Source organism: Maniola hyperantus, chromosome 15 (assembly GCF_902806685.2).
Source record: "Maniola hyperantus chromosome 15, iAphHyp1.2, whole genome shotgun sequence".
NCBI classification, from domain to species: Eukaryota; Metazoa; Arthropoda; class Insecta; order Lepidoptera; family Nymphalidae; genus Maniola; species Maniola hyperantus.
The window spans coordinates 4,285,078-4,308,016 of NC_048550.1; the positions used below are offsets into that span (position 1 = coordinate 4,285,078).

At 37.1% G+C, this 22,939-nt stretch overlaps 2 protein-coding genes across 2 annotated transcripts in view; one reads left to right on the top strand and one right to left on the bottom strand.

Annotated features, from left to right (window-relative positions):
* LOC138403294 (G protein-coupled receptor 88-like) overlaps window positions 1–19,527 on the top strand; it is a 90,620-nt gene extending 71,093 nt beyond the window's left edge. The window contains exons 3-5 of the mRNA XM_069503225.1: window positions 3,551–3,769; window positions 4,388–8,966; window positions 18,353–19,527. Coding sequence (XP_069359326.1) covers window positions 3,551–3,769; window positions 4,388–5,488 — 1,320 coding nt within the window. The 3' untranslated portion in view covers window positions 5,489–8,966; window positions 18,353–19,527. The remainder of the gene's footprint in view (window positions 1–3,550; window positions 3,770–4,387; window positions 8,967–18,352) is intronic.
* The window catches only part of LOC117989018 (cytochrome c oxidase subunit 6A, mitochondrial-like), a 104,488-nt gene continuing 93,656 nt past the window's right edge, over window positions 12,108–22,939 (bottom strand). The window contains exon 4 of the mRNA XM_069503229.1: window positions 12,108–12,117. The gene's annotated coding sequence lies outside the window, so the exon portion shown is untranslated. The remainder of the gene's footprint in view (window positions 12,118–22,939) is intronic.

Here is a 22,939-nt window from a genome sequence, read left to right on the forward strand (position 1 = left end):
AAATAAAATATAGCCTATGTTACTCGTGGATAATGTAGCTTTCGAATGGTGAAAGAATTTTTAAAATCGGTCCAGTAGTTTTTGAGCCTATTCAGTACAACCAAACAAACAAACAAACAAACAAACAAACAAACAAACAAACAAACAAAGTTTTCCTCTTTATAATATTAGTGTAGATAATATAATACAACGGGCCGTGCAGCAGAAATCGTAATATTTTAATTTCGCCATAACTTCAAAACCAAACGTCCAATTTTAATCATTCAAAGACCAAATATTATCTCCATAAACTGTTCTTAGTGATGAAATCATTTATTTTGATAAGGATTAATAGCATGAGTAAAATAAACGCGTTTAAATGTAGTCCAAAAAAATTTCAAGATTTTTAAATAAAAAAATGGTTGCTGTGCCTCACTCGACATAGATGGGTATAGTGTGTCGCGGACTTTTTTGTAGATATTTATAAGATCTACAATTAATTAGAACATTTTATGGTTCTATCTTTTATAGTTTAGGCAGCGTACGCAAAATAAGTAACTTTTCTGGTTGATTTTTTACACCTTGTGTCCGAAAAACCCAAATATCTTACGGAACCCTATTTTTTTCCAAAATAAAATATAGCCTATGTTACTCGTGGATAATGTAGCTTTCGAATGGTGAAAGAATTTTTAAAATCGGTCCAGTAGTTTTTGAGCCTATTCAGTACAAACAAACAAACAAACAAACAAACAAACAAACAAACAAACAAACAAACAAAGTTTTCCTCTTTATAATATTATATATTATAGTGTAGATGTGCCTGTAATCAGGGAAATATCGCTCTGGAAAGTGGTTATGTACCTTTATAATAACAAATTAAGGATTAAGTACCTATACCTACTCGTATACGGTATAATATGTATTATGTATTCACAAGGGCTATGAAATTCTTGAGGCTTGAAACTTTAGTAGGTGCCTATTTCTAGGTACGGTAGGTGTCGTGTCCGTGCACGAACGCCACACGCATGAACTGCTCATAAGTATGAAAAGTTCGTGATGTTTTGAAGCCGTGCCTCGTCTGCGCCTCGTATTTGGCACCGTGGCACGGCTCGAGCCCGCCACGTGTTGGCATAAATCATCCCTAAAGGGTTAGAAACTTGAAATGTTAAAAATCTTGGCGCCCACTAAGAAATGATTTTTAGATATTATTCCAACCCAACGGGGGTAAGTATGGTATAACCATATACCTAATATGGTAGGAAAGTTTATATGAAAGTCAAATTACTACAAAAGCATCCTAAATAATTCATTTGTTTATTATTTTTATCCTTCAATCGTAAAAGTCATTTAAAAAGAGATTGACTTGATCCATCATGATCAACAAAAGAAACTGTTATACTTATTTATAATTTTGTAACAACTTCACATTTATGTAAGCGAAACTTCGTTGTTAAAACCTTGCAAGTGAATTTATTTTTGGATGAGGAAAAGGCCGAAGCCCGGCACAGAACAGTTGATCACAAATGCGCAGGTACTTGCGCTTATTTAACTTTTTACGGAAAACAATTAAGTCGAGGAAAATATCAGAAAATGCTATCACAGATTGAAATACGCCTCAAGGATTTCATTTTTGTTCAGTGTACTCTTACGAAATGTTTACGTAACTTTTAATTTATTTTTAGGGTTCCGTACCTCAAAAGAAAAAAAGGAACCCTTATAGGATCACTTTGTTGTCTTGTTTGTATGTCCGTTTGTCGTGGTCTGTCAAGAGAACCTATTGGGTACTTCCGTTGACCTAGAATCATAAAATTTGGTAGGCAGGTAGGTAGGTTTTGTCTTCCTTTACTTGTGTGTGGTTATAGTTGTACTTAGTTCCTGGAATATACCCAAGTTACAATGGCGTGAAACAATAAAAACTGACCGTTGAGTGTCCCCAGACCAGCTGCAGAAGCCGAAAGCACTCAGAAATACCTGAAAATTCCTAATACGTACCTAATAAAAAGCAGCCGTAGAGACTTGACCAATTTGGAAACAGGTCCACCTAATGCAAGTCTTTTTTTAGGGTAAGGTTGCCACTATTGGACCACATTTTTTTACATTTCGATAACTTGGAAATCTTTTATTGTAGAACTATTAAATTTTGTCATCAGTTAGCAAATATGATTAACTGTAACATGAAACTATTCAAATGTCATAAAAACAACATAATATAGTGGAGAAAACCTCGAATAAAGCTCAGGTAAAAAGTTGCTTTGATTGGACCACCAGCACCTTGATTGGACCCCCAAAGATTCCACGATTGGAACACAGGCTACTTATACAACTGGTCCAATAATGGAAACTCGAAAAAAAAAAATTTTTTTAATAAGAAATGAATTTTTTGTATACCTACTTAATTTTTATAATTTTAATTTACTTCAAATAATCAAACAACTTGAGATCACAACATTGCGACATTACAAATCTTAATTTTTCACGTAAATAACAAAAGCAGAAGAGTGGCTTTCAGAACTCCGTAAGAACTAGCTGCCCCATTGAGACCAATTCTTTTGGACTTATGTGCTTCAAGAGCAAGCGCCATACTTGTTACAGGTATAGTATAGCCTTAGCTTTTTGCTTTTACTGGGCTCAATTTCATCATTTTCAGCCATCCTAAAAATAAAAAATAAATTTTGTTTTCCGTACAGATCCATCATTGGACCAGTTCAATGATGGCAACTAAGACTGGTCCAATGATAGCAACTGGGTACTTCATTAGTAAAATGTCATTCACCACTTATACGTTATCCTAAAACTTACTAATCGTGTACCAAAAGCAAGCCAGTTTCATATGAAACCCACTAGCTGTAGTAAAATTGAGACTCGTTAAAGAATAAAGTACTAACTTGCTACGTCAAACCACCACATGAAAAAATTTACTGCACTCTCTGACACACAAAAAAACGTCACTTCCAAATGGACGTTGCTGGTACACTGGCAGTTGTGGAGTAAGCAAAAGAGTTCTAGAGAATGTGTTTTATCTCTTTCTTTCACGCACAGGTCTTTCCAATTCCGAGAAACATCGATGGTCCAATCAAAGCGTCGGTCCAACGATGGCAACCTTACCCTACAAGTCTTTTCCCGTCCATTTAAGCTTAAAACTTGCCCTAGGAATTCATACGAAAAACACCTACCTAGACTTAAAGGCTGCATACTTTGTGTAGGTTTTAATGATAGTTTAAAGCGTTTACAGTCTGACTGAACAGTCAAAACTGCACATGAATGGTTGCGATTAGATTTTTCTAGATATCTTCAGCATTTGATAGTTTGAACGTGGTTTAAATATAATAAATAACATTCAGCCATATAAGTAGGCTAGTTTTGGTAGTGTAACCAGAGAGTACTTTGGAGAGCATGTAAAGCCGTAGTTGCGTTGCATTGCCACTCTACTGGACTAATATGTTTGTGCACACCACACTTATAATATTTTCTGATGTCAACTTTGACATTCGCTGCTGTTAAATTGCTGAAATTTATTTATGCCAAAATTAATTCTTCATTGAAATACTGACATAGTTATTGTTGTCCACAGCCAGCATCGGCGTCATCAGTACTTCTAGTACACCTCGGAGCAGTGGGGGCGCTGGCCAGCGGTGCGGCTTTGTGTGCGGGCGGTGGGACTTGCGTGTGCGGCGCATTGTTGCACGCACTGCACCCGTTGCAGCTATGGACTGTGTGCGGCCTGCATGCGGATCGCGCGGCCGCTATTGCAGCACCCTTGCACTACGCAGCTATTATCTCGGCCAAAAAGGTAGCTTTTTATTTTATTTCCCCGAACTAGATGGTTACACTTTACTAATGAGTTTTCACTCCACTCCAGAATGGTCTACGTCAACTACGTGTCTCAGAACATGTTTCGTAGTTATGCTACTTACTAAAAATTTTAGCCGTCATTTTTTTTAAACAATACCACTAGCTTACACCACGAACACTCTTTAGAATAATTATTCTATGTTGCCGGTTGCAGAAGAGTCGTCGCGATCTCAAATAAATCAAGTTATACCTTGTCCATTGCAGGCATATTTTTCCAGAAACTCTAACAAACTTCATTAATGATTTTAAAATACCTGTCCATAACAAAGTGTTATTTGAAGTAAACCGATTTTTTTTCGACTCACTTCGACTTTTAATGTGCAGGACGTATGCTGAAAAAAGTATAGTTTATTGTTAAAATGTCTGTTACAGACATACGGATTGCCTGAACGAAACTATGAGGGTTCCTCGTTTTACTACGGAACCGTAAAGAGCGACTACGGATTGTTATTTATTATTATTTATATAAATTAGAATTATCTACTTTACATAAAACTCGTACAAGTCTTTGAAATCATGGTATGTTAAAGTCTTAGGAAATGTTTTCTGCTTTCAGGTATTAATCTGCTGTGGCTGTGGCTGGGTAGCGCTTGGAGCTCTCCTGGCCCCCTTAGCAGCTGCCCAACCTCCACTAATCTACAGCATCGGTCTTGGGGGTTGTGCACCTGATTGCGGCGCCGGGCCTACCGCTTTGGGATTCTGTCTCATCTATGCACTAGTAACTCTTCTAGTGCCCACAGTACTAGTCCTTCTCTGCAGCTTAAAAATTCTCCGTATAGCGCGCTACCACCGGCACAGAATAGCGGCTGCGATATACGAAGTCACACTGTCAGCACAAGTTACTGTCACTCATCAACGTAACCCGTTTTCCACTCCACCACCACCTCGGCGAAGAGCCTTGTCAGCTATACTACAACCCCTGGGAACTTTAGCGATATTGTACTTTCCTTATTATTGCGTATTAATATGGCCTGCCATTGCGGTACCTCCACAACCAATCGCCGCTTTATCTGCCGCTCTCCTAGCCGCGGCGCCACCTGTCAACGGTATTCTCTACGGAGTTCGAAGTAGAGCACTAAGAGACTCCTTACGTAATTACCGACGGAAACGAATGACGAAGAGCGAAGTGACGCAAGAGATTCAAGCACGGACACCGAGCGCTTGCGGTTCAAGGAGACCATCTTTATCAGCTGGATCGGGCTGCATAAGGCCACCGACGACACGACGGCTATCTGACGCTGCAGCGATGGGTTGTCGGGGATCAGAACGGCCAGCCCAACGGGCGGCATCGTGTAACATGTTGCAAGAACCTCTGGAAATCGAAGCGCCTAAAGCTAGACAATCCGCGATCCCTTTAATAAGAGCGCCGCCACACGTTGTTCTCGGTCGCGCTCTCGGGCTAGAAGAAGGTGTTACAAGGGAACGCAGACGTCGTCAGTCCCCACGTATTACAGTTACAAGAGCAATGTCAGACGATTGCGAGTCTCCATCGCGGCGCCCACTTTGTAGGCAGCACTCTAGATCAAGCGGAGCTCTTCTCGGAACGATGTCCTGTTCCCCCGCGCTTTCCGAGCACATATCTATGGACATCACTGCGGATGAACAACTTCTTCTCTCTTGGCCTCAACGCTCTCAAGTCAAGCAAGAGATTTTATAAAACGGGTCCTTTTGATATGTACCTAATCTAATCGTGCTATGATTGTTATGTGTAAAAGACAATAACTGTGTGCGCGGTTCAGTCGAGTGTTGTCGTTTTATTATTTTGTAAAAGCTTTCTATCGATACTCGACCTTCCCGACCAAAACTGTGACCAAATGTTGTTTCCTATATCTATTTACAACTCTATCGTAGACATAACGATTTCCGACAGGGTTCTCCATATCGTTAGCTTTACAATACCAAAGTATTACTTTAGTGCGTATTTCTTATGGCGGCGTCACATGCTTTCAACAAACAGCTAACAACAAGAACTGGCAAGCGCGTGGACGGGTGTTTGCGTAGCTTGCTAACGCTTTGGAGCGCTTGTCGTTCGATCCGATTGGCTGCGTATAAAAAGTATTCTGTGGTGTTCGTCGATGCTTGCTAATTGTTGTTTGTCGCAAGTATGTGAAGGTACCATTATAATCTTTCTGTATAATTCCATAGGTTTATAGACAAATTTAAGATTGTTGGATATATTTTTTGTTATTTATTTACTTGTAACTTGAGATGTCTATAAAATTGTTGTAACAGAAGCTTATATAAATAGTTAAATGTTAGATAGTACGAGGTTTGCACTGATCTAGTCGACTGCGATAAGTCTATTAAAATAAAATAATTCTCTGTTAGGTAAAATATTAAAATATGCAACGCTTTTAATTATTGCCGCCGTCCAACTAATGGATTCTGTAGGTACCTATAGTGTGGTGCGTACAATGAAGTACTTACTCTAAAATACCTGAATTCAAGTAATTTATTCTTTGTTTTGTTTATTCCGTTTATGAAAAACGGATACGTAGGTAGTAGTTACGGCGAAATTATGATTAAACACACTCTCGTCCGAGTGGATTTAGGTTTTTTTAAAAACTTCCGAAAACGTCGATTTTCTGGGATGAAAAGTAATCTAGATTTATCATGTGTTTGTTTTGTACCTACGTAGCACGACTTCGTAAACATGATTTTAGGGTTTTTATAAATCCCATGGGGACTCTGTACCTAGCATAATACATATGTCCGTTTCCATGACATAGAGAAGCTATCTCTGTACCAAATTTCATCAAAATCGGTTTAACGGATGGGCCGTGAAAAGCAGACAGACATACTTTCGCAATTATAATATTGGTATGGATTTTCTGGGTATTCCGTGTTATCGGCCCACGGGGTATTTCAAACAAAACATTTTTCGCGGTCTGTATCGTACTATGCGTTTTTTATTGAAAATATTTTATCTTATTACTGTACAAATCATGCCCGCGTGGAATGGTGCCAAGAAAACTGGTTGCATTTCCACGCCGAAGAGCCAGGCTGATCGTTTGCGCAAAAATTGAGCAAGCTTTTCCCAGATGAGGCTATTAAAATTATTGTGCTTAAAAAGCCTTGTAACTATTTATTGTTAACATAGTAAGTACTGAAATAAATTTAGATTGGAAGAGTTCATGGTGTATCAACAACAATTGGGTATTTTCCTACTTTTGAATTTGATAAATATTATTACTGTATTATAAACGAGGATAAAAATAATGACGTTACGCTGGAAAAAAATATTAAAATCCAACAAAGATTTACAAAGTTACAGGCGTTTTAATTTTGGAGTGGGAGGGTCATCTATCCCTTTTTCGCAAAACGAAAATTTGTATGAAACTGCACGAAGCTATTGTGGCATTAGTAAGATGTGACGTCAAAATGCTATATCACTATCTCTGTCTAATCAGAAATATTTAAATGCTTATAACTTTTTTGTTACTTATTTGATCGATTTAATTAGTTTTTTCAGTTTACGTCATAATTTTTATCCTAGTTAAATAATAAAAAAATTGGAGTCAAATACCCAATTAAGGCTTTGTAATGAATGCACAATTTCTTGTGTGCATAACGTAAACACCGTTTATTTTTCCGACCGACTATCGTTAATCGGCAGCAAATGGTACTGATTCTGAGTACAGCCTAATTTTAGGGTATTCGCATCCTCTTCTTACTAATGTAATATGAAAAGGACAGACGCAATTTGACAGTTTTAAATTTAATTTTCAGATGGCAAAACCCGTGAATCGTGATTTTAGCGCACAGTCGTGAGCCTACTGTTTAAATTTGTAGCGTGCACTGAAATTTAGAGTCTTTAAATGTAAAGTTCATGTTCTGTCCCTTTTTAGCATTGTTAAAAAGAAAAGGATGCAGATACTCTAAATTTAGTTTGGAGAAAGACAACGGAATCGGTGCCACTGTTCGGTCAAAGCAACGCTTATGACCGCGGCTATCAGCGATTGAAATGTTCCAGTAGACGGGGCGGGACATAAGCACGCAAACGAAATATAAATGTAGGACCTAGAAGAATAGAATTTAGGACCAAAAAACAGCTACATATTTATTTAACAATAGATTTCTGTGGCCTAAGTCTAACTATACTTACCTACTATGCATATTAAGTTTTATGACATTCCAGAAGAAATCAAAGATTTATGATGATCGGCTTGAATAATTAAAGCCTTAAACATACACAATGCGCGACAAGACAAGTCCAATGCGGGCCCCAATAGTTATAGTAATGTAACGTGCCTGATACAGTTTCAAACAGCACACGCATACGCGCGCATTCAGTGTGATGCTTAAGTCAACCCCGGGCCACGCATACGCACGCAATTAGTGTGATACTTAAGTCAACCCCGGGCCGCGCTTAAGTCGCACAAATGTGTTCGTTTCAGATTATATCATTATCTGTTTAGGTACCTATATTATAACAATATTTTTACGTAAGGTTAATTTTGTAAATAACAAAGATTATTTTATACCTATAAAGTATTTGTAAACTACCAAAGAATAGAAAAGTTTTATTTATATTTATAGTTATTTACACAAATGTTATGTTACATTGTATTATGAAATATTGTTGTAAAATCATAAGAAGCCGTTTGGAATGAGATATTAATTTGCAACTAACGAATGTACTTTCAAAGAGAATTAGATTAAGACACTCTGCCAGATGTCCAAGCCAAATTCTAATAATAAGAAGAAATTTCTAATAATAAGAACGGTGACGAACTAAGCTGGCGGTTTTTGTATTTACACGAACCATTTCAAGCTACTTTCGACCTCCCCATAACTCAGAATATCTGTAACAATAAATTATTTACCGCTCCTTAGGGCGTTTGTGCACTCATTCGAATTCGATGTCTTATTCGTATCATCGTAAAAATAAGATTTGAAGTGGTCGCAATTCAAAATGTTTCTTCCGTGTACATTTGAATGGCGAATCGTATTTTTACGAATACGAATCAGTGCCAAAGCCCTTAGGGATTACTGTTACTGAACACTGACTGACTCTTTACAAATGCAACTTTTCGCAATCTAGTTCACCCTTTACAGTTTCCAGCGGCAAATCGTACACGCGTACGCGTGCGTTCAGTGTGAGGCAACGACATCTATGTAGTGCTACACATTATGTAAGGGCGGTAACTTGGGCGGAATAGAAATATACCCGGATACGGAATAATCTACCACCTTACAAAGATTAGAGGAAAAAAAAATAATTTTAATTTACTTTACTTGATCTATCTACCTAGTAAAGAATAGAAGCTAGCCGTCGACTCCCTTGTAATGTATATGAGGTGTTATAAATGAAATTTGCTAGATGTTAGGCAAAATGGTTTTTAATGTAACTTTTACCGGGGTCGCTTAATACATAAGGATGGCTAATAATGCTTAGTTATTCTAGCTTAATGCCAAGACTTAATTTAGATACATTAGAATGCCTTAGGTAGATAGTACATAAATCTATGTTTTAAATTTAAGATGCCATTGGCATGGAATAGACAATGACACAGTAAAATTCATAAAATTGTTTCAAAATAAAAGCTCAGTAGTAAAGACAGGGTTCTTACTGTACACATACACTAAGAAGGTTCACTAAACGGCTCCAGGATACAAACATTTGCTTACTTGTAGGTGCGAAGACTGCAATGTAGCTGGACGGCATCGGCCAAGATCCAAAACTCAATTTATTTGATTCTTCACAACCGAAATGTTTCATTACAAAGATTTTCACCAAGTCTTATCCATAGAAATTAAGTTGCCAACGTGAATGTGCAAAAGAAATAAATACGAAAACCGAAAACTAAAAACGGAAACGCAAACGGAAAACGGAAACCCTGTAACAAAGAAAAACAAGATTATAATTTGTGCTGTGTGAAAATTTCGACACGTGGAATTTTCCCGATCAAACACAACTCACCTATTGAACTCCTGGCCACCAATGGTTTTCAGAAGTCCACCCACAACCCATTATCCTCATTTATTTGGGAAGATAAAATAACTGGAACTGGAATGAAATCATAAAATTAGGATTTTCTCTAACCAAACCGCCATTTTGTCGAATCCACATTACTTGATTTTTCACTCACCATAATTGATGAAACATTGAAATACGTTAGGATGACTAACTTTATAACTATTGTATTTTCCCAGGCGAAGCCATGGGCGAAAAAGAGTGAGATTTTCCTGGAACGAAAAAAATTCGTCTTCACATGTTGACTCCAGAGAAAATTCTAAATCTCACCAATCGGTGTTGCCTGACGCAACCCGAGTGTGGCCGCTCTCATTTAGTTTGATCATAAAGCCAATTCATTTTTGAATATTTGCGGAACCTAAGGATATATTATAAGAACCGTTTTGTTAATGACTTAACAATAAACAAATGATATTATGGTTTTATTTAATTATTTTGTTTTATTTTTACGACAATTGACAACGAAGCAAACGCCATCTATTGTGGCTCGAATGAACTCTGAACAATCGACCCACGCGTAGTTCTGCACCTTGATGCTAGGTGGCACCAACATACTTTGAACAAAATAGATTTTAATTAAAAGCGAGACGCCAATTAGTAGTTCAAAATTTACAACGTCACAATACTTCCCCTCCTACGAAAAGGTTCAACAGGTTGAACCACGCTGCCCTCAGCGTCATCCAACAACTACTAACAATTTGCCTGAAACAAACAAACAAAAAAAAACACAGAAGTTACGCGTGAACGCACATCTACTACTAACAAGGAAAATTGTCTAACAAAATAAATATACTGAAAACAGTGTAAGGTTTTATACATTATACTTAACTACACAACCCTAACTTCTAAAAAGAATATATACAAAAAAACTTCATGGTGTCTAAGACACTTGAGTGGAAACATCTTGGCATCATTCTTCAGCTGACTGATAGAATGCGTCTAGGCCTACGGTGGTTCACTCTTTTAAACTACCATCGTAATATTTGTTACTCAACAAATACGGAAAATCTGGTTGTGAACGGGTCCATCTGATATGGCAACCGTTCTCTATCCCATTCGGAAAAATAAAACCGAATCAAAATCGGAATATGAGAAAAAAAAAACGAAATAACTCTCCTAGAAAATAGATCTCGGAACAGAATCGGAAAAATAACAGAAATGATCCATTATCTAGAAGGAAAACGAAAACAAAACACAAAAACCCCCCCCTTTTCGTTATCCCCAAAGTACGATATTTGCATTTTTACTTTCTCAACCGGTTGGTCTACCACAAGCATTCCAATCATCACATATTCATCCCTACATACATCCACTACATTCCTCCTCAACTGAACCATGGTAATGTAACTGTTAACTCAGAACATCACTACACTCATACAAATTCCTAATTGAATATTGATAACTTAAATATTCAAACAGTTTAGACCAAACTAAGTAATGGCAAATATCTACTTCTTAATATCCTTAATATGCCAAGTGCCTATTGGGTGGTTGTCAGCTACTCTAACTAGTTCGTAAACCAAAGGTGACAAAACCTTGACAACCCTGCACTTTTCATACTTAGGTGCCAGCTTAGCTGCGAAAAAATTTGTAGCGTCGCTTTGTGGATAGGTCTTTTTCCACACTATATCCCCAACAGAATAGCTTGCAGACCTACGCCTTAAGTTGTAATGCGTTGCATACTCTGCATGAGCCTGAAACAAATTTCTCCTAACCTGACCAAATATGTCCTCCAAAGTTCCAAACTTTCCTGCGTATTCCTCCCTTGGAATTCCGGCCTCGTACTCCTTATCCGTGTCCTTATAGAAGGAACCATTTAAAACCGGTTCTCTAGCGTGGACAAGGAAGAACGGGGAGAATCCAGTGGATTCATTAACCGCACTGTTTATGGCGAACTGGACCTTGTACAGGTTTTCGTCCCAGGACCTGTGGTTATCTTTCACAAAAGCGGCTACAGCAGTCATAACAACCTTATTGTACCTCTCAACAAGGTTAACTTGCGGAGTGTACAGTGGTGTGTAGTGTAATTTCGGAATATTATAACGCTTAATGAGATTACGGAATTCAGATCCTGTAAATTGGGACCCATTGTCCACAATCACAGTCTCTGGAACACTATGGTTCAAAAATACAAAATTCTCTAGCGCTTTAACAACAGCGGCACCTGTGGCACGCCGTAACGGAAACAACATTGTATATTTCGAAAAACAACACGTCACCACAAAAAGAAATGTAAATCCTGATTTAGACCTAGGCAAAGGTCCGACTAAATCAGCCGAAATGACCTGAAAAGGTCTCTCGCAGACTTTAGGCTTCCCAAGCAGACCTGGAGTGGCTGATGTCGTGTGTTTATACGCAGAGCAAGTATCACAATTCTTAACGTACTCAACCACGTCCTTATACATACCACGCCAAAAATATCTGAGGGATAATCTGCGATGAGTTTTGAACACACCAAAATGACCTGCAGTTGCATCTGCATGGTTTTGTTGCATAATTCTAAGGATGTCGTTCTTGTGGACTACCTCTTTCCAGTCGAACTCACTGAGAAGCTGGTATTTACATTTACTGTAACGATATAGTTTATCGTTCAAAATACAAAAATTCGGAAAATTTGCTGGATTGATTTTACAGCCATTAAATGTTTTGTCATACCAGTCATCTACCAAAACTTGTTGACTAGAGTTATCATCACGATCACCAACTACATCTACGTGTATGAGTCTCGACAAGGTATCCGGAACTACATTATCACAACCCTTCCTATGTTCGATAACAAAATTATACTGTGATAATCTACAACCCCATCTGGCGAGTCGTCCTGAGGGATTTTCTAAATTTAAGAACCACTTTAGGGATGCATGGTCTGTGATAATTGTGACTGGCTTGGAACCAAAATAAGCCTGAAATTTCTCCACTGCAAAAATCACAGCTAGAGCCTCGCGTTCCGTCGCGCTGTAATTCCTTTCGTTTTTATTTAGGCTCCTACTGACATACGCAATGGGATGATCGCAACCATCGGTTTCTTGCGTTAGCATACCGCCAACACCATAAGCAGAAGCATCACAATGTATTTTGAATGGTTTTTCAAAATTCGGTACCGCAAGAACAGGTGCGGTTACCAACGCATTCTTCAATGTATTAAATGCTACCTCTGCCTGTTCGCTCCACTCAAATTTAGGTGCGTTCTTTCCTTTACTCGTTAGTCTATTGAGTGGTGCAGCGATGGTTGAAAAATTCCTAATAAAGCGCCTGTACCAAGAACAAGTGCCTAGGAAAATCTTTACCTCCTGTGCAGTTTTTGGGGTCGGAAAGTTCAAAACTGCGGCAACTTTTCCAGGATCTGTGCGTAAACCAAATTCATCCACTATATACCCTAAATATTTCAAAGAGTTTCTAAAAAATTACATTTATCAAAATTTATGGATAGTTGAGCCATTTTTAGTTTATCCAGAACTCTGTTTAATAAAATTAAATGGGTTTCAAAATCAGCAGAACAAATAACAATATCATCTATATAACAAAATACTATTCCATTTTCAATATCACTGCAAAAATTTTGATTAAATAACTGGTCCATTAACCTCTGCTGTCGTGCTGGTGCACCGCATAGGCCAAACGGCATGACTTTAAATTTGAATAACCCTCTACCAGGAACTGTAAAACTGGTTTTTTCCTGAGAGTCGTTAGCTAACGGAATTTGCCAGAAACTTGAACTTAAATCAATCGATGATAAAAACCTTGCCTCTTTCAAGCTATCTAGAATTTGTGGAATGTACGGTATTGAGTATGAATCCCCCTTTGTCACTGAATTTAATTTCCTGCAATCTAGGCAAAATCTCCAGTCTCCATTTGCCTTTTTCACTAAAATTGCTGGGTTATTCCAAGGGCTTTCACTCGGAGTAACTACGTCCATTTCCAGCATCCTATCTAACTCTTTACTTAAAGCTTCCTTCTTTTCGGGAGAAAGTGGATATTGTTTTATTTTTATTGGCAAGGCATCACCGGTGTCAATAACATGTTCAATTAATTTTGTTCTACCCAATCCAATTTTCGTTGAAGAAATATCTAAAAATTTATTTACTACAGACTGGGCTAATTCTTTCTGTTGAGATGATAAGTTTTCAAAAGAAGTGATGGTATGAATTTGTTCATTATCAATCGCACAAATATTGTAAAATTGAGAAGGTGCCTTAATTAATTCTAAATTATCAAAAATGCCAGGGGCTAACTGAAATGTTTTCCAAAAGTCACAACCAAAAATAACATCCGCTATTATAGAGGGTACTACAAAAAATTTTATTATGTGAGTTACGGAATTATAAGTAATCGGAATAAACATATAACCCATGCAATCAAGTTTGTCTCCATTTGCCACTGAAAATGTGGTATCAATACTGCTATGCAATTTATAACCGAATCTCAAAAAAACCTTGTGCGCCTGGTTACCCAAAATTGACGCGCAAGCACCGGAATCTAGTAAACCTGTAATCTCAAAACCGTCAACAAAAACCTTTAAATGTGGCCTAAAGTCTCGTTTATCCACTGAATACAGAACTGTGTCAGGTAAAAGGGATGTTTTGTTGTTAATGACCAAGTTCTTTACTTGTGTCTCTGCACAGTTCTTACTAATTAGTTTTTTGAATTTTTGTCCGGAGCGGGTTTACTAATCGCCTTTTTACTACAACTTGGACATGTCTTTACTGTAAAGTTCTGACGTCCACACGAAAAACATCTAATAAATTTCGGAACTGTCCTGCAAAATTTAAAGGAATGGTTACCCTTGCCGCACTTGTAACATAGTTGTTTATTTGTTTTCGTAAAATCAGTGCCTTTACTTGTATCAACCTTAGGTGCAGGTGTGACTGAAAGTGTGTTTATCTGTTTTGTCACTTGTTTGTAAGCAAACTCTGAACTTAAAGTTGCCTTACTGTTAGTAGGCTCAGAAAATAAGGCGGAACGCTGCCTCGCAGCCTCTAGTTTGCGACACTTTTCCTTCAACATTGCGACAGACTTAATGTCAACAAGAGCTAATTGTTCTGAGTAAAAAGGGCGAATATTATGTAATAAAATTTGTAACTTTTGTTCTTCGGAAAGTGGTGTTGACAACCTTGAAAACATGCAAAACATTATAGCGAAATAGATAGACACAGGTTCTTCAGAGCCTTGTGTTCTTGCTCGAATTTCACCTAGCAACCTGTAGTCATAATCTACTGCATCAAATTCCTCTAAAAATAAAGTTTTCAATTCTGACCAAGACGAAACTTGACATTTGTTGCCTCTGTACCATAACAATGCTCGGCCTGTAAAAAGATGAAATGCAGAAACAAATAATTTTTTATCTGAAACGCCATAAGATCTTTTATATTCCTCAACGCGTTCGATGAAACTGCGCGGATCACCCTGTCCGTTGAAATTTAACTTCCACTTGGCAACATTTTTATCACCAGTGCAGTCAACGGCGGTACTCTCGGAATCCAATGATTCGTCGTGAGACGACTCATTGTCAGCATCTAATCTGGAAATCAAACTCTGCAACTTTGTATGTAATTCACTCTTCCTACTTATTAAGCTGAGTTCGGAACACTGTATTCTCAAAATTCTAAAGTACAAATGTGAAGCTAAAGCTTTAGACCTACAGAGGGCATGTCTATCTTTAGTGTCAGAACACTTTTTTAATAAATCTTCTAAGTCTTGAAGTTTTTTAGTAATAACCCCTAACTCACTTTCAGAAGTGAAATCCGTCTCTAAAATTGATTCAGAAGGAATTTCCTGAATTAATTGTTTTAACTGTTTCTTTAAACCTAGCACTGTAGGTGCTGGAGTTTCGGAACGAATGGATACCTCATAACACAATTCGTCCTTCAAAAGTGAATGAAACTGGGCAAAAGTCTGTTCCATTTTGTTAAGTCAAAACACATTTAACAAAATATCGAGCTTGTGTAACTGTCTATGTTTAGCCTTATACAAATTGGTTAAACACAAACACAAAAGAAGTTATTTAAACTATTAAATATACACAAGCAAAATACACAACAAAAACAATATTCTTAAGTCTATCCTAACCTATTTTATCAATTATGTTCCTATTCCAAAATATTGTTAATAATACAAGCACATATTATTACTATAGTAAACAAAATATAACAAAATAAAACTTCCCAAAATTGAATAAATGATTGTAAGGTGCAGTATCACCTTTATGAGTACACAGTGTGTTACAACCTTTACAATTACAAAAGTAAACAGGCAACAAAGTTGCAATGAACTCTCACTAGCATATTATCTTTCAAAAAAAAAAACAAAGAGATTGTGCAATGGTTTGATGACTGTTACTTTACACTTTTAACACATAACCTAAAATACAACAAAATCTGTTTCTAAATGTCACTTTAAACTACCAGCATTCAATTAAACTTAACATGTTTTGTGTGTGAAGTAGCTTTTATCATAACCTTAACACAGCTCTAAACAAAATTTCAACAAAATAATGAAGTATCAAGTCACTGAAAAAAAATTGTTCATAACTTCATACTTGAACTTAATGTAATCTCTGAATATAGTTTATATATTTAGTTTCACAAGTTGTAACTCTTAGTATTTATAAATGTATGTGTGTAACTAGTTAACAGGACATAGCGTTTCAAAACTTTAATTATACTAAGTTACCGGAATTTTCAAACATAAGATGTACTTACTATTGAAAGCCATACCCAACAACAACTCAGTTAAGCAATGTTTATTACTAAACTGAAGGCAAACATTCACTTATACACCTCCAAGGTAAGTCAAATAACATAATTGAACGGCATAAACACCATTTATAATGTGTTATTTAAATAAGAAAAAAAAACCAATGTTGGACTATACTCAGAAAATTACTTAAACTATCAAACAAAATTTCTAACTATTAGTTATTATTTAGTTAGTTAACCATAAAAAAACAGCTTAGTGCTCTTTGCAATGTGTCACTACTTAGAAAATTGTACAATCAGCGGAGTACATTTCATAAAATTCACTAAATTTCTCAAAATATACTGAAATAACTATATAAAAAAAACGTTCGGGCGCCATTTGTAAGGGCGGTAACTTGGGCGGAATAGAAATATACCCGGATACGGAATAATCTACCACCTTACAAAGATTAGAGGAAAAAAAATAATTTTAATTTACTTTACTTGATCTATCTACCTAGTAAAGAATAGAAGCTAGCCGTCGACTCCCTTGTAATGTATATGAGGTGTTATAAATGAAATTTGCTAGATGTTAGGCAAAATGGTTTTTAATGTAACTTTTACCGGGGTCGCTTAATACATAAGGATGGCTAATAATGCTTAGTTATTCTAGCTTAATGCCAAGACTTAATTTAGATACATTAGAATGCCTTAGGTAGATAGTACATAAATCTATGTTTTAAATTTAAGATGCCATTGGCATGGAATAGACAATGACACAGTAAAATTCATAAAATTGTTTCAAAATAAAAGCTCAGTAGTAAAGACAGGGTTCTTACTGTACACATACACTAAGAAGGTTCACTAAACGGCTCCAGGATACAAACATTTGCTTACTTGTAGGTGCGAAGACTGCAATGTAGCTGGACGGCATCGGCCAAGATCCAAAACTCAATTTATTTGATTCTTCACAACCGAAATGTTTCATTACAAAGATTTTCACCAAGTCTTATCCATAGAAATTAAGTTGCCAACGTGAATGTGCAAAAGAAATAAATACGAAAACCGAAAACTAAAAACGGAAACGCAAACGGAAAACGGAAACCCTGTAACAAAGAAAAACAAGATTATAATTTGTGCTGTGTGAAAATTTCGACACGTGGAATTTTCCCGATCAAACACAACTCACCTATTGAACTCCTGGCCACCAATGGTTTTCAGAAGTCCACCCACAACCCATTATCCTCATTTATTTGGGAAGATAAAATAACTGGAACTGGAATGAAATCATAAAATTAGGATTTTCTCTAACCAAACCGCCATTTTGTCGAATCCACATTACTTGATTTTTCACTCACCATAATTGATGAAACATTGAAATACGTTAGGATGACTAACTTTATAACTATTGTATTTTCCCAGGCGAAGCCATGGGCGAAAAAGAGTGAGATTTTCCTGGAACGAAAAAAATTCGTCTTCACATGTTGACTCCAGAGAAAATTCTAAATCTCACCAATCGGTGTTGCCTGACGCAACCCGAGTGTGGCCGCTCTCATTTAGTTTGATCATAAAGCCAATTCATTTTTGAATATTTGCGGAACCTAAGGATATATTATAAGAACCGTTTTGTTAATGACTTAACAATAAACAAATGATATTATGGTTTTATTTAATTATTTTGTTTTATTTTTACGACAATTGACAACGAAGCAAACGCCATCTATTGTGGCTCGAATGAACTCTGAACAATCGACCCACGCGTAGTTCTGCACCTTGATGCTAGGTGGCACCAACATACTTTGAACAAAATAGATTTTAATTAAAAGCGAGACGCCAATTAGTAGTTCAAAATTTACAACGTCACAATTAGAATGGTCATTTCGAACAAAATTGTATTCCGCAATTTGTTTTTGCTTCCAACCATCTTCCAACTCTGATGTATAGCTTCATTCTGATTTGGGCAGCTTCATAGATATTGCATAGGTATTAATTTTGGTTCAATGTCAGTTCCTCATTCAAACGCGTCCGCAAAAGCTTTCTCGCATTCGTAAGTTGCAAAATTTCATACAGACTAAAAGCATTTCCTTGTAAATGAATAAAAACAAAGATAGAAATGTATAAAGTACCTATTATGAGCGTATAGAATTAAAACTATCCATTAAAATAAAGTTAATCAGGTATTTCTGTGCATCGAACATTATTTTGAACAATATTAATTTACTAGATGATGTCCACGACTTCGCCTGCGTATGGTTCGTCAGTTTTTTATAAATCCTGTGCAAACTTTTTGATTTTAAGTAAGTAGCCTAAGTATACCCATTCGAAGAATACAAGCTGTGTCTGAATTAAAAGATGATGCCAGCAACTTCTTCGGTGTGTTTTTTTTTAAATCCCGTGGGGACTCTTTGATTTTCCAGGACAAAAAGTAGCCTATATCCTTCCCCGGGATGCAAGCTATCTCTGTACCAAACGTTAACACCGCTTAAACGGATAGGCCGCGAAAAGCTAGCTGACAGATAGATACACTTTCGCATTTATAGAAGGTAAGCATTGTGTTATAATTTTGCCGACGATTTTTGCTAGTTCAAGCATGCGGCCCTGTGGCATGTAACATGCCGCATGCCTCAATGTCGCATTGTGTTGCTCTGGCGACATGTGATATTTCGGGCGCATCGGGTGGATTGAAGAAATGATGATGACGTCAGCAGAAGTCGGTGCTGAACTCTACTTATGCATTTTTACGGTACGCCTGATTCTGCTGACGGCACCTTCATATTCATTACGGAAATGTACGCCTCTTCTCTTCTTTGATATACTTAAGTAAGTTTTTGTTGTAATGTAAAAGAAATGCATGAATTATAAAGCTGACGAAGTCGCGGGATTCTGCTAGTTATGTAGATAGTATAAATAGCGTTGTTCTATCTCAAATGTTTTTAAAGAGGATATTTATTATGAACTGTTATTCTAGTCATGGAGGTGTTGTTTAAAGTATCTGCGTTAATTTAATATAAGGTCTATGAGATTAAATTAAAAGACACCGAAGAGTATGTTTGTTTTATTTTATTGACATAGGTAACTACCTAAATCTGTTACGTTCATACCTACGACATGACGTATGACATCCGTTCTCTCTCACATGCGTAGAGCATGGGCATAGAAATAAAATTAGAAATTAAATTATTTAAATAGAATTTTCACGCGTGATATGTAATCCCTTGGTCACAACACCTAACATCTCCACTGTTTACCCATATCTATAATATAAAAATGATTCACTAAATGTGTTGGTCATCGCAAATCTCGAGAACAGCTGAACCGATTTCGCTAATTCTTTTTTTATAATATTCCTTGAAGTACGAGGATGGTTCTTACGGAGAGAAAAATTTGAATCGACTGTTAGGCGTAACGAAGTTCAGCTAGTTCGCAATAAAGTAATTTGAATTGAATCGGTCATGCACACGAAGTAATATTTTATCAATGAAATAAAGAAATATAATTTAATTAATGGTACCTATCTACTTACCTAACTACGACAAGACAACAACAAAACCACGACAAGACGATGAGCTGATGTCTACAAAAACAACGACTAGACCAAGACACGATCGAGACAATACTAAGTCAAGGCCAGTTTACGACCAGCTGGTCATAAACTGCCATACGACCAGGTTATGCCATGTCAGGTCAGGCCAAGTTAATACGAAGACAAGGTCAAGACTAAGTTACAACCATGTTATAATAAGATAGTCATAATCAAGTCACGATTAAGAGAAGATAAAGTTACCTACGACCAATTCAACACCAAGTCACGAATAAGAATAATAATAACAAGAACATTGCCTGATTCAAGAACATTGAATAATAAGAAGAACAAGAGCATTGTATTGTATTCAATTGCCTTAAACCAACAAGCAAGTAGTAGGTATTATAATTATATTACCTATTGCAATATCCAGCACAGTACAAAACGTGCTGCTGCAATATCTAATTACGAAGCCGTATGAGGAGAAACCAACTCGCTGTGTTTATCAAGCCCTAGTAAGTATTACCTATAGGTACCTATAGAGTATAGTCCGTGACAGGCGACAGGTGGAGATGGCAATCGGGATATGAGGCGGGGGGACCTCCCGCACACCCGCACGTCACCCGCGCTCATCCGCACCGGGTTAGCGCGGGGACTGTCCGCATGTACGGGGCGTTCCCTCCCCGATTGCCATCTCGACCTGTCGCTACCTAGTATAGCGCTTTAATCATCAGCATCAGCGGTTATATTAAAAATATTGTGATTTGTGCTGTACCACAATTAAATAAGGGGCATGCATTTTATCTATTTGTTATACTTAGTTCGAAATGCTGGCACATCGCGATCAGCCTAGGAAATCCTCAGAAGTGCCAAGAGCACTTAATCCGAAGCAAAAACATCGGCTTTGAGTTTTTAGGTCAATCTAGTCCCATCTATGGTTTCCTCAAAATCTGTCGCTTCGTGATCCTTGGTAAGAATAAGCGCCTCAGCAATGAGGAGGGAATGAATGGAGAATGATGGAACAAGTCACCACCATCAAAGTAAGATTGTCTATTGTACTAAACGTAGGTAAATTCAGCGTTTGAGACGAAATTCTAAGAATTATATCGGAAACCTCCAGCATTCGTAACACTATATAATTACTTACAGGAGATGTGGGCGTTTAATCAACTAGCTGCGAGATCTAACTCCGGCGTTTATGTACCTCGCAGATCAAAGGTGCAAGCGTAGGTACCTATATTGCGGTGCAGCCGTTGATTTACGACCATGGAGCGGTGAAATCAACTGGAACATAACTCCTGATAGCAGTTTATAGTCACAACTCTTGATAGCCTGTCTATTGAAAAAAATAGAATAAGTAATATAAAAAAGATTAGAATAAAATAATGTTTATTCGAGGTATCATTTATACCTACATGGTGTAGGCAATATCGTCCTACAGCATTACAACACATCGAACAGGTAGGCCACTCACTTGTCTTGAGATGTCGGGCCCCACACACACAACTATGGCGAATAGAATATACATTTTATTGATAAGATTTAGGGTAGGTATGCTGTAAAAGGTTGGTAGACGACCAAAGCAATCTTCAATCAAATTTAGTAATCAAAAATCAAAATATAGGCCAACCGTAGCGCGCTTCCCAACGCTTTCTATACAAATGCTGTTTGGTTTTTAGCACAGTGTAATTTTGTGGACACGTTTAAGAAACAAATGTGTCTATGTCGATCATTACCTGTGTACCAAATCTTGTCAACTTCGGTTAATCTGATGGGCCGTGGCCCGTGACAAACTAACAGACAGACACACTACCCCTTCGCATTTATAATATTAGTATGCTCGTCCAAAGCAGGGACGAGTTAGCTAGTAGAATAGTTATTGTATAGCCGTGATGAGTACGAAAGCTATTACCAGCATGCTATGCCTATAACACAGACCTCCACCTTAACGCCCAATAGCCAACCACCCCCGATCGCCTAGCTTAGGCAGTTGCTTAGCATAAAAGTTGGCCCACGCCCGTTCGGTACCCTCATTCCGCCCATTGTATTTATTACGTACGTATTGATTACGTGACTTTTGAGTTTACCAACAAAGCATTATCCCCTGTCCCCCGCCAATATTTACCCTCTAACAAATAAACCTGGAATAGCGGTGGAATAGTTATACTCTGTTTTGTCTTTTTCCTTCAAATGTCAAATTACTGATGACAGAGAAAGACAAAACAGAGTATAACTATTCCACCGCTATTCCAGGTTTATTTATTAGAGGGTTAAAGATTTTGTTTTCAAACTTGTATATGAATTGTACAAAAATCATGTATATGTCTTGAGGTTGAATTATCTGTGGCCTCTATTTATATAAATAGGTACCTAATGTAATTAATCCTGCTTGCTACTAACAGAACTGCTAACAGAACGGAAGTGTAATATTTGTAGGCGTGTCAATGTTATAATAGGTTTTACTGTCATAGATTCCGTGAAAAGAAACGTTGCATGAAGGAAGCTTTACTCTGTGAAAAGAAGCCATCTTGGATTAGCCGGCAGAGTTGGATTTTGACAGACACGCGTAGGTTGTCAGATTCAGAATTCACTCTAGCCTTTTTATTAGAATTCAGATTAGCTTAGGTAATTCGAGATAGGTAGCTTTTAACGTGAATAATAATGATCGTGATATTTAATTCTGTGATTGTGATAATGTAGAATGTTTGTGTTAAATCGTAACCTTAAAGTAATTCTAACCTTTAATGCTATCCGGTGACTTTGTCTGCAAAGCACTATTAATAATGTTCGCGTAGTTGTTAGACGAATATGGAATATTAATTATATTGGTGAATATTAGAGTAATTCGTGAGTTAACGGTTGGCTCAGTGGATAGATTATTATAATGACATCCGTTAAGGTTATTTCTGCAAACGCTAGTAATTTAGAGTGTAA